The sequence below is a fragment of the Drosophila albomicans genome, chromosome 2L, assembly GCF_009650485.2.
Source record: "Drosophila albomicans strain 15112-1751.03 chromosome 2L, ASM965048v2, whole genome shotgun sequence".
NCBI lineage: Eukaryota > Metazoa > Arthropoda > Insecta > Diptera > Drosophilidae > Drosophila > Drosophila albomicans.
This window is the reverse complement of record NC_047628.2, coordinates 16150708-16163497: the sequence shown is the minus strand read 5'-3', so window position 1 is coordinate 16163497 and position 12790 is coordinate 16150708. Positions and strand designations below refer to the sequence as shown.

The window sequence follows — 12790 nt, the reverse complement described above, 5'->3', positions numbered from 1 at the left end:
ATAAAGTTTTGTGTGCGTGTGTGGGTGACAGCAAATTGTTTATATATGACATGAAAATTGAAATTTATGTCTTTTTGCCACTGACAAGTTTTTGTGTTGAATACGCATAAGCTCTACGGGAAAGTATCTGACATGAATTGAAAGCGCTTTATGGGCTTAAAAACACAATTAGGGAAAAGCACCTTAAGATTATACAAATATGTTTGTGAAATGCAAAGAAAAATCAAAATGGATTAAGTTTGACTTGAAACTATAAGAGCGAGATTTATCTCTTGAATTAAATGCTGTCCTAATGCCACTTTGTATGTGTTTTTGGGGAAATCTTATTTAGTGCTTTGAATCCTTTAAGTCGCACGAGCACGTTTCTCATTTGCTTTGGGCTTTGGCTTTATAGTATGAAGCGTAATTTGAATACGTTTCATTTGCAGCGTGAACTGCATTCGCAAATGCGCTGCTGATGAATGCTTTTGCTTTTACTTGAATGGCATCGAAAACTATGCTAATCCCTTTGCTTATCTCAGGCTAACATGCCCCCTAAAAACTGACAACCTGACAACCTGTGTGTGTGTGCCTGATATTTACCTCCTCCGCCCTCCTCGTTTTTCTAGTTAATTTTACAGTTTCGCATTATGCAAAAACAAAAAACTACTTAACTGCTAAGCTGCCTTGCGGTGGTCCTTTTGCCGCATATGCAAATTCACACAAATTAATTCCAAACTGAACCTTTGAGTCTTTATGCTGATACAGAAATTCCCCCCTTCGCATCGCTTTGCTTTGCTTTTGCCACTCGTCAGTTGCAACTGCAACTTCATTTGCAACGGCAACGGCAATGCGCATTAACATTGTTTTCATTTGCCAGGCAGCTCGTCGCTTTTAACATTTGCCAAACCGCTGACGACTCTCGCAACTGACGCAGCGGAAAAAGGATATGCTCTCCCTCCCTTTACCTCTCCGCTCTCTACTTATTTCTTCCCTCTGCAATTTATATACAAAACAAAACAAAAAAAAAGAGAAAAGTACGTTTTAACCTCTTCATTGCTCTTTCTGCATTGCATCGTTGCAGGTTCACATCCGCCGCGAATAGTTGAACATCCCATAGATACGACGGTGCCACGACACGAGCCAGCAACGCTTAATTGCAAGGCTGAGGGTTCGCCCACGCCCACCATTCAATGGTATAAGGATGGCGTGCCACTGAAGATACTGCCGGGCTCCCATCGCATTACGCTGCCAGCGGGTGGATTGTTCTTCCTTAAGGTAAGTCCCACAACATGACAGTTTTTTACTGAGTGGCGTAAGCTTCATTTGAATACTCTTGCCAGACGAATTTATGTTTGTTTGATTTTAAACCCGACGAGGAATTTTTTGTAAAAATTAAAAATACTATCAGGAAGGCAAAAGTAAAAATACGAAGTCTACTTCTCAGTTTTAAATAGATAGAAATATTTTTATAAAAATTCAATACTCATTTAAGAAGTTAACTGTGGAGATGCTATTTCTCAATATTAATTGGATAGAAACATTATATATAAATGCCGCATTCTTTTAAGAAACTAACAGTAGGAAATATAAGTCTTTTTCTCAGTTTTAAAAATATTATACTCAAATTCAATTCAATCTAGTGAAACTAGCAGTAAGAAATGTAAGTGAATTTCTCAATTATAGTATACTATAAATAAGCAAAATCAATTTATAAGAATTGAATGAACTTTTATTATACTAAGTAGGAAATGCAAGTATATTTTTCAGTTTTAAATAGGAGACAAATTTAATAAAAATTAAGAATACTTTCAAGAAGTCAACAGTAAGAATAGAAAATTTTTGTTTTCAGTTTTAAATAGATAGAAATGTTTTATAAAAATGTTATACTCCTTTAAGAAGTTAAAATTTAGAAGTTGAGATGCTATTTCTCAATAATAAATGGGCAAATATGATTATAAAAATGTAAAAATTTTTAAATATATTTTTATTCTCAATTTGCAAAATTTTGTCAATTTTGTAAGGAACTCGTTTAGATTGAAGAACAGCCTCCGTATTATATGATTGACTTTTATTATGCAAACCTCATATCAGAGTTTAGCAGTCAAATTGAATTTTAAAAGTTGTTTGTAGCTGAATTAAATATAATAAAAGAACCATATAATAATATATCTCATATGGCTAACGAGTCTTTAAATTTAGCAGAAAATGTTTAAGTAAAAAAATTGTAATGAGTTACATTTCAGATAGATTATTTTAATAATTTATATTATCTTTCACAATATTTTCTATGTTGTCAAGAAAATAACAGTTCAGATCCCAGATTTGCTCTTTGCTAGACTTACTTTCATCTTTCATTATGATAAACTCTCAGCTCTTCAGAGCGTTGCTCAACTCAAAAGAATTCTAAAAACCACAGCAGCACATTTTTTGTGAAGCTTTTGTTTATAGTGAAATTACATCCTTAGGGGCTAAATCCCCAACCTCGGCTTAATTCACACTTCTATAGAGAGAGAGAGAGAGAGAGAGAGAGAGAGAGCTGAGCTCGGTGCTTTCAACTCACCGAAAAAGTCATTGTATCCTTATTTTTTCTGGGTAGGATCATGAAATGAGCCTGCGGTGTATTTACATTATTTTCACTCGCTCGCTCGCTTACTTATTTATATGTTTGTTTGTTTTTCTTTTTCCTTCTTTTTTTTTTTGCATTTTCATATTTTTCTCCTCTTTTTGCTGCATGCATAATTATTATTTTGCCGCTGTCTCCGCGCTTTTCATTCATAATAAGACAGCGAGATAGCGAGGAGATAGTCAGCGGCGGAGGTGAAAAGGCTGTTTAAAATTTTTCATTTTGCCAGGCCATCTGTTGAGTGATGAACAAACTAATTGCTTTTATTTTTCTCCGTTTTTTCTCTGCTTTGCACTTTTTTATATGCATACATATACTCGTATCTTTTGCAAGCTGCAAAAATATTTTTGCAAGCATTTCGTTGTGTGGGGTTCGGGCCAACAACTTCATTAACGTAAGGTAAACAAACATTAAGAGGGATGCCCTCAGAGGTGCAGAAAGTGGAGAAAATTCGAGCAGAGAAGCCAAAAGCAGAAGCCAGCCAGACAAATAAAGACAAACGGAAGTTGGCTGGCAACACAGCAAAAGTCAGCACTCTGATGAGCTCCCACTGAATGAGTGTAACTGTATGAGTAAGTGTATGTGTATGTGTGTGTGTGTGTTGGTGTGTGGCAGCAGTTGAAGCAGTGGCAGCACTTGGACTGAGTACTCAGCAATTTACTACGCAAAAAGCCAACGGCGCGCGTTGATTATGCTGATGATGCAGTTGGAGACGCTGCTGCGGCCAGGACATTTCGACTCCGCATCCTTTTTCCCCCACTTGTCCCCTGATGCAGTCTGCGTTATTCATTCTTCCAACTGGAGCCTGGCACTTTTCACACTCGATCTGTCGTCGTCTGCTCAGTCTGTCTGCTTATGCATTTTGCTTTCGCATTTGTCTCTGTGTGTGTTTGTTTGTGTGTTTGCCTCTGATGTGAGAGTGTATTTGTTTATCACTTAAGTGCAAAAAAGGATTCAGGATTTCAGCATTCCAGCAAATCAGACTTTCAGACACAAGCTTCCGTTTCGCTCGCTCTCTGCACTAACTAACGAGTTTTAAATGAATTAATTCGAAAGCTAAAGCCCCGTCCATTATTTCTAACCTGTCCGCACCACAAAAACCAAACTGACATTTCTCTTGGCCACATTTCGTGCCCACTTTTAAAGCGCTGACAATCAACAAATTAATATATTTTTTAACATTTAAGAAAAGTATTTCATTTAGAGCTTTAATCAAATGCTGCAATTGTACTTTTAATGGCAAAAGACAGATAAAAGCGTTGCCAATTATAAATGAATTATGTGGGATTTAATGCGAGAGAAATCAGCATTCAAATTGCACAAATTTACAATGTGGGGCTTTGAAAGTTGACCCCATTTTGCAAAAATATTATACATTTATCGGCTAATCCCGTGTGCGCTTTGTGGAGAAACTATGACTGCAAAGATTGCAGCAGCAGTAGCAGCAACAACTAATCCCGATAAATTCGCTTTTGGTTGCTTTCATTTTAAAATGTAAGCCAAGGATATTTTTGTTTCTTTTTTTATATTTTTGCGCCATTTTTCTATGTCACTTGCATAATTTACATTCTAATTCCGCCAGCTTTTCGCATTGCAACTAAAAGTCTCCGTCGCTCTCTCTCACTCCCGCTCCCTCCATCTCTCTCTCTCCCTTTCTCTCTCTCTGTCAGAGACAATTCATCTTACTTATAATGGGGGGAAGTGAAGCTACTTCGCCCAAGCATTATTATAACGAGGGGCGACCGAAAATGATAGCGCCCCAAAAAGTATGCAACACTATCAAATTTCCACAGCGGCAACGAAGAAAAGAAAACAAAATTTTTGTGTGTGTGGCAACTTTAATGCGGCACAAAGTTCTGCTAGGGTCTAGCTTCTCGTCTTTAACTAACAATAAGAGACAAGCGAGTGGGGAATTTGCAATAAAATACAATGTGTGTAGTTGTCTCTTTCTCTCTCTCATTCATTTCCTTGCTTTCTCTCCCGCTGTATGTGTGTGCGCCCCGAAAAAAAAAAACAGAGAGAAAAGCTGAAGTATAGCGAAAAGTGACAGTGGAGGAGCGAGCAACAAGGAGACAGACAATAATTTACGTAACTGCACGAAAAAGGACGAAACGACCAGTCAGACAAATGTTGTAGCAGAGCAGAGAAGAGTATGAGATGGAGAGGAGGGATGGGAAGGAGAGCGAGGGAGGATCCACATGATTTGTAGCAACTATGCGCGTGTATTTGTGTGCGCCACTTTGGTTTGTGCCTTCCGCACATCATCAACAGCTGAAGAGGCGGCAAAGCAACTGAATCTGAATCTGAATCCACATTCACATCCTCATCCTCTACATTCACATCCTCTGCTCGTCCTTGGCTAAAAGTTGCCTGGTTTCGGTATTTGTACAACTGTCTGGCACTCAAGTGTTTGCATGTAATGCGTTCGTTCGCCTCTAAATGCTTATTTAAACGCTGTGTAGTTTTGTGGCCGAGCTTTAAAAGGCAATCAAAAACATTTGCTGGCAGTCAAATAAATCATCGTCTATAACAGAGAGAGAGCGAAAAAAATGGAATATCGTTGGATTCGACTTAATTAAAAACTACAACAGAGTCACGTTAATGCCACATTACGACTACACGTTACTGTTCCTCTGCCACTTGCCGCTTGCTACTTGCCACTTGCCACTTTGGCCACAAGCGCAACATAACTTTCAACTGCCAGGCATGTGGAGTACATTTTAATGGGTTTACAAAACGCTTGACACATTCGCAGCTTCATAAAAAAGAAAAAAACAGCGCAGAGCCAAGCAAAAGTATTTACGGCCCTAGGAGTCAGCGACAACGTTGCGTATGCGTTATGTATATTCACATGGACTTTATGAGTGCGCCGCAATTCACACTTTATGTTCGTTCGCTTATTAACTGAGTGTGTGAGGGACGCGAAACACTTTCGAGAGCCGTTTAATGAACGACTTAACAAGTCAGAGTCGTTCCAAAGTTGATTGGTTGACTGAAAGGTAAAGAAGGGTGGCAACAACAAATCTTTCGACTTATTAACAACAGAAATGAAGGTAAACAACCAGCTTGAACCGGTGGCAAAAGAATCAGCATTGCTTTGTCCTGTCAAGCGAGTCGTTGCAAGTAGCCAAGTCCTTTGAGATTTACCTGCTTTTTATATATGTTCATTGAAAGGAACACAGCTTTAAAAGTCAACGACTTTCGTTCAAACATTTTCTTAAAATCTCAATAAGTATGAACAAAAATGATACGGGCAAAAAATAATTTTAGACAACAAAAGTCTTTCACAATTTTAAACGCTAAATCGAATGGTAAACAAATGTTATTTGAATATTTTATTCTTGCTTTGATGATATTTTTATTTGGATTACTTTATAATTGGTTCTGTATTTATTTCACAATATATTTTTGTATAATATTTATTGTGACATCAAAAATATTTGATTTAGAGCGATTTATTCTCTCACTATGATTTCTCTATTAATTTGCAATTCATTCCATTAAATGCTAAGCGTAAACCTTGTTCTAAATACATGTTACACTATTTATATTATATTGTGAAAGTTACCTGTTGAACTCTTCATTCATTCAGTCTGTCACCTCTTTGTGTCACAGCTTTTTGGCCAATTTTGCTGACTGGCTCGATTTCAAGCCCAATTAAAAGCATTTACACGCCACATTTTGCTGGCTTTAAATTTAAAATAAAATTATCCAAACGCACACTTTCGCTTTGTTCAGCTCTCGCTCTTGCTCTTCTCTGTCTCTGTCTCTGTCTCTACCTCTCTCTCTCTCTCTCTTTCTCTACTGACTTCTATCTCTTTTTGCTGCACACACAATTACAAAATGTAACAACATGAAAACGAAATGGCTCCCAAATGAAATGTTGTAAATTTATGGGTATTTTAAATTAAAACGGAAGCGTGTTTTCAACGCGCGAATACACAGTGAAAGAAAGAGAAAGAGAGCGAGTGTGTGTATATACATTTATACTAATACACACACACAGTCAATATATTTTATAGCCGCAGCGCTTCAACTCTGCCCTCCAAAGTCCCCCTCCCTCCTCAGCCTTTGTTGTTTTCCCCCAACTGAATTCAAGACGCACGTAGCACACGGCAAAATTGTTGCTGTTGTTGTTGGTGTCAAATCAGTTTCAATGTTTGCTGGCAGCACGCACAAACAACACAACAAACACACAAAAAAAGAGAGTAGAGCTCGCGCAGCCAATTCGCAACAATTCGCGTGGCTCAAGTCATTAAAGACATAAATAAATTTATGTGACTTTCGGCGCAGTTTCTTTTCCTTTTCCTTATCCTGTCGCTGTCGTTGCTTCTGCTCCTGCTGCTGTTGCCGTTGTCACTGTTCGCTTCTCTGGCCAAATTAAATTTCAACAACAAACAATAGAAAGAGCTAGCTGCAGTAAAAAAGAGTGGAAAGCATATAGATTACATTGTCTGTCTGCACAGAGCACGAATTATATTTTTATTTTTTTTATCTGCTTTCATTTCCATTGCAACGGATTTCATTTTATATATATTCAGAAAGAATGCGAGCGGGAAATTTTTAAATAAAAATGTAATTGCAACTGCTTTGGTAGCTGGTAATAAGCTTAGTCTTTTGGTCGACAGCAGCTACACAGCAGCTGCGACCCATGGGGCGTATGCTTAATATTTGAAGTGCTGTTAAATGCAGGTAAAAAGCAGACAAAATCAAAAGAAACTACTGAGTGCAAGGTTAGTTTTGTAAATCAAAAAGAGAGAAAGAAAGAAAGAAAGAATGTTGTAAGAAAGCAAAGAAGTAGAGCAAATTACAGTAGATTCAGATTAAAGAAAAATATAAGAAAATGAGAATTTAAAAAAGATTTTTGTCTAGGAAAGTGAGATTAAGACAGAACAGAAAAAATTCTAAATAAATTTTATATAAAAAGGGAAAAGAATTAAAAATAATAGTAGTCACAATATTATTGAATCAAAGGAGAAATATTTTAACATCGGGCTAAATACAAAACTAATCAAAAACAAGATAGAAATCTATATTCGAGAGTGCTCGGTTGTGAGATACTCGCTACCAATTGTGAATAAACGAAAAAAGTGAGGCAGTCAGTTATACTATACCGCAAAAATATTGAAAATATACCAAATACTATATTTGATGTATTGTATTACTAAATTAATATACCACAAAATACAAAAAACATTGGTATAAAGATAAAGTGCTACATACAAAATATACCATTGAGTCCAAAAAATACCAGATTGCCAGGCAAAGCAACTACGAAATTAACTTCAATCTCAATAAAATACAATACATAAATTTAATAACTCCATAATTTCATTATTTATTTACGACTCAAAGCAATTGATACAAAATGTATACAAACAACTAAATTTGTTCTTTTTACAATTAAAACATAATTAATTCTGCTACAAATGAAATGTCTTTTGTGCTTTGTGTATCTTAAAAAGCAGTTCAATCACAAGGCTGTCAGCCTCAAGTTGATAAGACAACGGAAAGCGGGGCATTGCCTGTGGTGTAGGGAGACAAAACTTATGATGGGAATAATAAAGTAGTTTGACTAAGAACTGACAAAGGACAATGCGATGTGTGTGTGTCTGTGTGTGTGTGATAGTCGTATATTTAAGATCCTTTTGCCTCAAGTTTGCTGTGGAGTATGAAGAGCTTTGCCTTTGAGTTGCCAGCATGACAATTGAGATGCCTGAAGCGCATTCGCTTATTTGTTTTACAAAGCACACCCGCGGCACAGTAGAGAGCACAACACACACACAAACACACTCACACTCACACACACATGAGCAAGATTAAATGAAAGAATAATACAGCTGAAGAACCCTTTTGTCATCTTCACTTAGCGCAACACTTAATTTCACTTGGATGAGAAGGCGCAGAAGTTGTGTAAATTGTGCGAACTTTGTTGCCGCTGCTGCAGAGCAGATAAATATGACACACACACATACATATTTACACTAATACACAGTGAAACACACACACATACATCTTACACATTTTGACATTTAATTTTAAGCGCATGTTGGGGAATTTCTTTTGTGAGCGCGCACAAAAACAAATAAACAAAACTGAAAGACAAAAACAGTCAGCGAAACAAGCAACTGAAAGCAGAGAGAGAGAGAGAGGGAAGGGAAGGGAACATGAAGTAACTATAAAGTTGCTCGAGAGACATTTTATGATTTGAGCACTTGAAGGCAGCAGACGCGCAACAGACAACAGATTGCTGGCTGTTTATTATGGCCAAAAAGACAGGGCAACGACAACAACAACGACGACGAGAGGACAAGAAGAGGCAAGAAGCAGCACAACATGAGAGATTGCGACAGACTCCAAAAGTGAGTGAGGTAATAGAGAGAGGAAGAGCGAAAGAGACAGCGAAGCAAGCAAACGTCTTGCGAGTTGTAAAAGCACTTTTTGCTGCCATTTGTAAAATTACAATAAGAAAAAGCTGCAAAAGCAATCTGCTGAATGATATCAGTTATATACCCTTTTTGACTTGCATTATGTCAACTTAAACTGCACGATAAACTATTATCTTTGGCATCGTAACAAGAGATTTTCTTTTATATATCATATATTTGACATATACGAGAAATAATTTTGATAACTGAAATTGTCAAACTTTTGCTGATAAACTTGAATTTTGCTGAGTTTGAACTTTTCATTTAAAAATTATTATTTTGGGATTAAGAGTCCATTTCTTTATTTGAATCCTCATACTTAAAATTTATACAGGAAATGAATATGACAACAAACTTTAAACAATATGAATTAATTTGCAGAGATTGAATTTACAAGTTATTTACGATTTTTTCTAATGATTTTTTGTTTAATTATTACAATTTTAAAATAAATATTTGGGTAATAGTAATTAAAAGCTGATTATCTTATCTTCATATTAGGTGCCCACCTCAATTTTTGATATTTTGAAACTTTGTCATGTTCTAAATACCAAATTCTAGTATATACCAAATAAAGTTGAAAATAAAGCTTAAGCTGATTAACTTTAAAGTTGCTAAGAAATTGTTATTTTATAAATGTATCACATTCTATTCTAGTATATACCTAATCAAAATGAAATCAAACTTCAGCTAATAATTTTTATAGCTAGATAGATAGATAGCAAACTTAAAGTGATATGCTTTAAGTAGTTAACGATTTTTTTATTAGAATTCATAAAATAAAATACTGTGGCAATGGTATTTTATAAATTTATGTTTTTTATACAAAATTCTAGTATATACCAAATCAAACTGAAAACAAACACAAATTAATAAACTTTAGAGTTTCTTAGATGAAACTTTTAATTAATTTAAAAATTATTTCTAAAGAATTGTTGTTCATAATAATAATTAATAATTTTCTTATATTAATATTTTCATAGTATGAAATTTTAGTATATGAAATTCTCTTACTCATCTTGGCTGCACATATATCCTCAAATTCCCCTTTGGTTAGAGTATAACGAGTTGGAAAAACAATCTTTTACTCGTTTCAATTAAAATTTGCTCACATTTGGCCCTTAAGCTCATGCTTTTCCTCAGCTTTTACTTCATGTCTAATCTTTTTTCTCACCCTCGCTTTCTTTCTGCTTCTGTTTTTTTTTTGCAGGTTGTCAATTCGCGTCGCGAAACAGATGCCGGCGTCTACTGGTGTGAGGCTAAAAACGAACTGGGCGTGGCACGGAGTCGCAATGCCACGCTGCAAGTGGCGGGTAAGTCCTCAATTCACAACCACATTCACACACACACATTTACATACAGTCACATCCTCAACTCCACACGCCACATGCTGGGAAAGAGAAAGCAGGAGGCAGGCACAACATCGTTGTCAGCAGCGTTGCCCACGCACGCGTTTGCGTTTTTAATATTCTAAATTGATGTTGATTTTTGCCACAGTTGTTGTTGTTGTTGCTGGGCTTCGATATGCCCAGGGCAGCGACTGTCTTTTTTTTTTCGTCTTTGCTGTGTGTGTTGTGTTTGGGCAGGATTCGGTTGGAGGTGTAGCAACGCCCACTTAACTAACTAGCTGAGCTGCGTTTACAAGTTTTCCGCATGAACGCACCCACTTGTCTTGTCAGAGGTCTCTGCCGCTGCCTCAGTCGCTGTCTCTGCCTCTGTGACTGTCTCTGCTTCTATTAACCCGTTTTAGTTTTCTCTTTTGCTCTTTCTGAATTTTCTATTTTTACTGCCATTTTTTTTGACTTTTGAAGCCTTTTTCAGCTGGTTAGTTGGTTGTCGGGTTGAGTGAACGGATTGAGTTGAGCTTTTCCTTATTTGCTTCTCCTCTTTTTCCTTTTTTTTTTGGGTGACGGAGTTCTTTCTGTATGTGTGATTTATGGGAACACATGGCTAGAGTGTAGCTATAGCATGGTTATTGAGGTTGGGACAGGTCTAAATGTATGCTTTGACAAGAGTTTGTGCTATCACAACAGATTAGAGAATAACTCACTTAACTTATGCTCGAAAAAATCAGCAAATTTGTTTATGCAAGTGAAGGACAAATATACAAAATATAGTATGAGAGTTAAGCTTATTTTTGACTCAAGAAAAGACAAAAAAAAATAGAGATATTGCAGATAAGAGATTATGTATAATAAACATAACTGTCTAACAATAAGAAATGTCTGTTATGTTTAAATTTATTAAAACTATTGAATTCCATTGAATTTTTTAACATTTCCCTTGATTTATAACCTACAAAATATTTTAGCATATTTATCATAATTCTGCAGCCTATTTTTGTTTTCATATTATATTAATGTAAAACCTACTTTTGTCATCATTATTCACCTTACTATCTAACAATAAGAAATTTCTTGTATGTTTAAATTTATTATTATTATTGAAATCTATTGAATTTTGTATAATGTTCTTCGATTTATAACCTACATTGATATAAAATATTGAAGAATATTTATCATAATTGTGAAACTCATTTCTTTTTAATGTAAAACCTACTTTTGAGATCATTATTCATACTAACATACATATATGCACGACATATCGGGCTACAGCAAAAGTGTATATATATGGTTCGTTTTTTTCGGGTCCCCCATTTGAACTCCCATTTGCCCTATTGCCACCGCAGACCGCCACTTTGTCTTTTGTTGGCTAATATTTCTTTTATTTGCCATACTCTTTCATTTTCCACAACCGCCTTCACATGAAAATCGATATTTGCTTCCTGACGTTGAAAGTTCTCCTCGTTCTTCCTGTTCCTTGCTGCTGTTTTTTTTATTTTTATTTATTCTTTTCTGGTACTGCTCGTGTTTAGTCTTAGCCGGTTTGGTTTGGTTTGCTTTTTGCGGTATCCTTGGGGAATATTTTTCAATATTTGCATGTAAATCACGAAAAGCACGTCAAATTTGTTTGCTTGGTTAAAACGTCGTTATTGCGACTCGTGTCTGAAGTGAGGGGGTGGGGGCGGGGAGAAAAGCGTTCACATTGATTGGGTTAGGCAATAAAAGCTGACTAGAGGGTAGAGTTTGCTTTTCTTTTTCCGTTCGTTCGCTTTTTTATTTTGTGTGTCAATAATAAACATAAGTTGCCCATATTTGATGTTGTCAGCGCAATTTCTGTCACATTACGCATACGCAATGTGTGCGACGTACTCCAACTCCAACTCTCCTGCTCAGGTATCTTTCTCTCGCATCTGCCCGTCTGAAAATAGCTTTAATTGTGGCGTTCTGGCTTTAACATTTATCTTTGTATAGGGGCTGTCATATACTATATATATAAATATTGGCTTAACGATCATTTATTAACTCATTATCTGGCCAGCTGGCAGTTTGCACCTTTTCAGCGGCGCTTTTCCGCTTCACTGAGTCACGGACCACGACAACAGCCACGACCCAATTGAGAATTTGGCCTACAACTTTCACCAGTGCCACTGAACCTGACACTGATTATGACTTTGATTAATTTATTGATGGTTGGCGTGTTTCCTGCTGTGTTTCGTTCGCTCCAACAGAAAGTCGGTGTCCGGATACGGATGATGTCGGGATGGGCGCTTTACTTTTTTGTTGTTGCTATTTCCGAAGTATTAAAAGTTTCTTCTTGCTGTGGCTGTGCTTCGCTTTCGTGCTCACTTTCGTCAGAAAATATATTTTGATTTATGTTGATTTATAGACATCACTTTAAATTTAATAAAAGTCAT

At 36.3% G+C, this 12790-nt stretch overlaps 2 protein-coding genes across 2 annotated transcripts in view; one reads left to right on the top strand and one right to left on the bottom strand.

The window, feature by feature from the left end:
• The window catches only part of LOC117565600 (probable multidrug resistance-associated protein lethal(2)03659), a 145985-nt gene extending 143332 nt beyond the window's left edge, over positions 1 to 2653 (bottom strand). The window contains exon 1 of the mRNA XM_052002056.1: positions 2642 to 2653. The gene's annotated coding sequence lies outside the window, so the exon portion shown is untranslated. The remainder of the gene's footprint in view (positions 1 to 2641) is intronic.
• Positions 1 to 12790, top strand: part of LOC117563580 (roundabout homolog 2) — a 51210-nt gene that overhangs the window by 22287 nt on the left and 16133 nt on the right. The window contains 2 exon segments of the mRNA XM_034241966.2: positions 1064 to 1257; positions 10244 to 10346. Of these exon segments, the coding sequence (XP_034097857.1) occupies positions 1064 to 1257; positions 10244 to 10346 (297 nt within the window).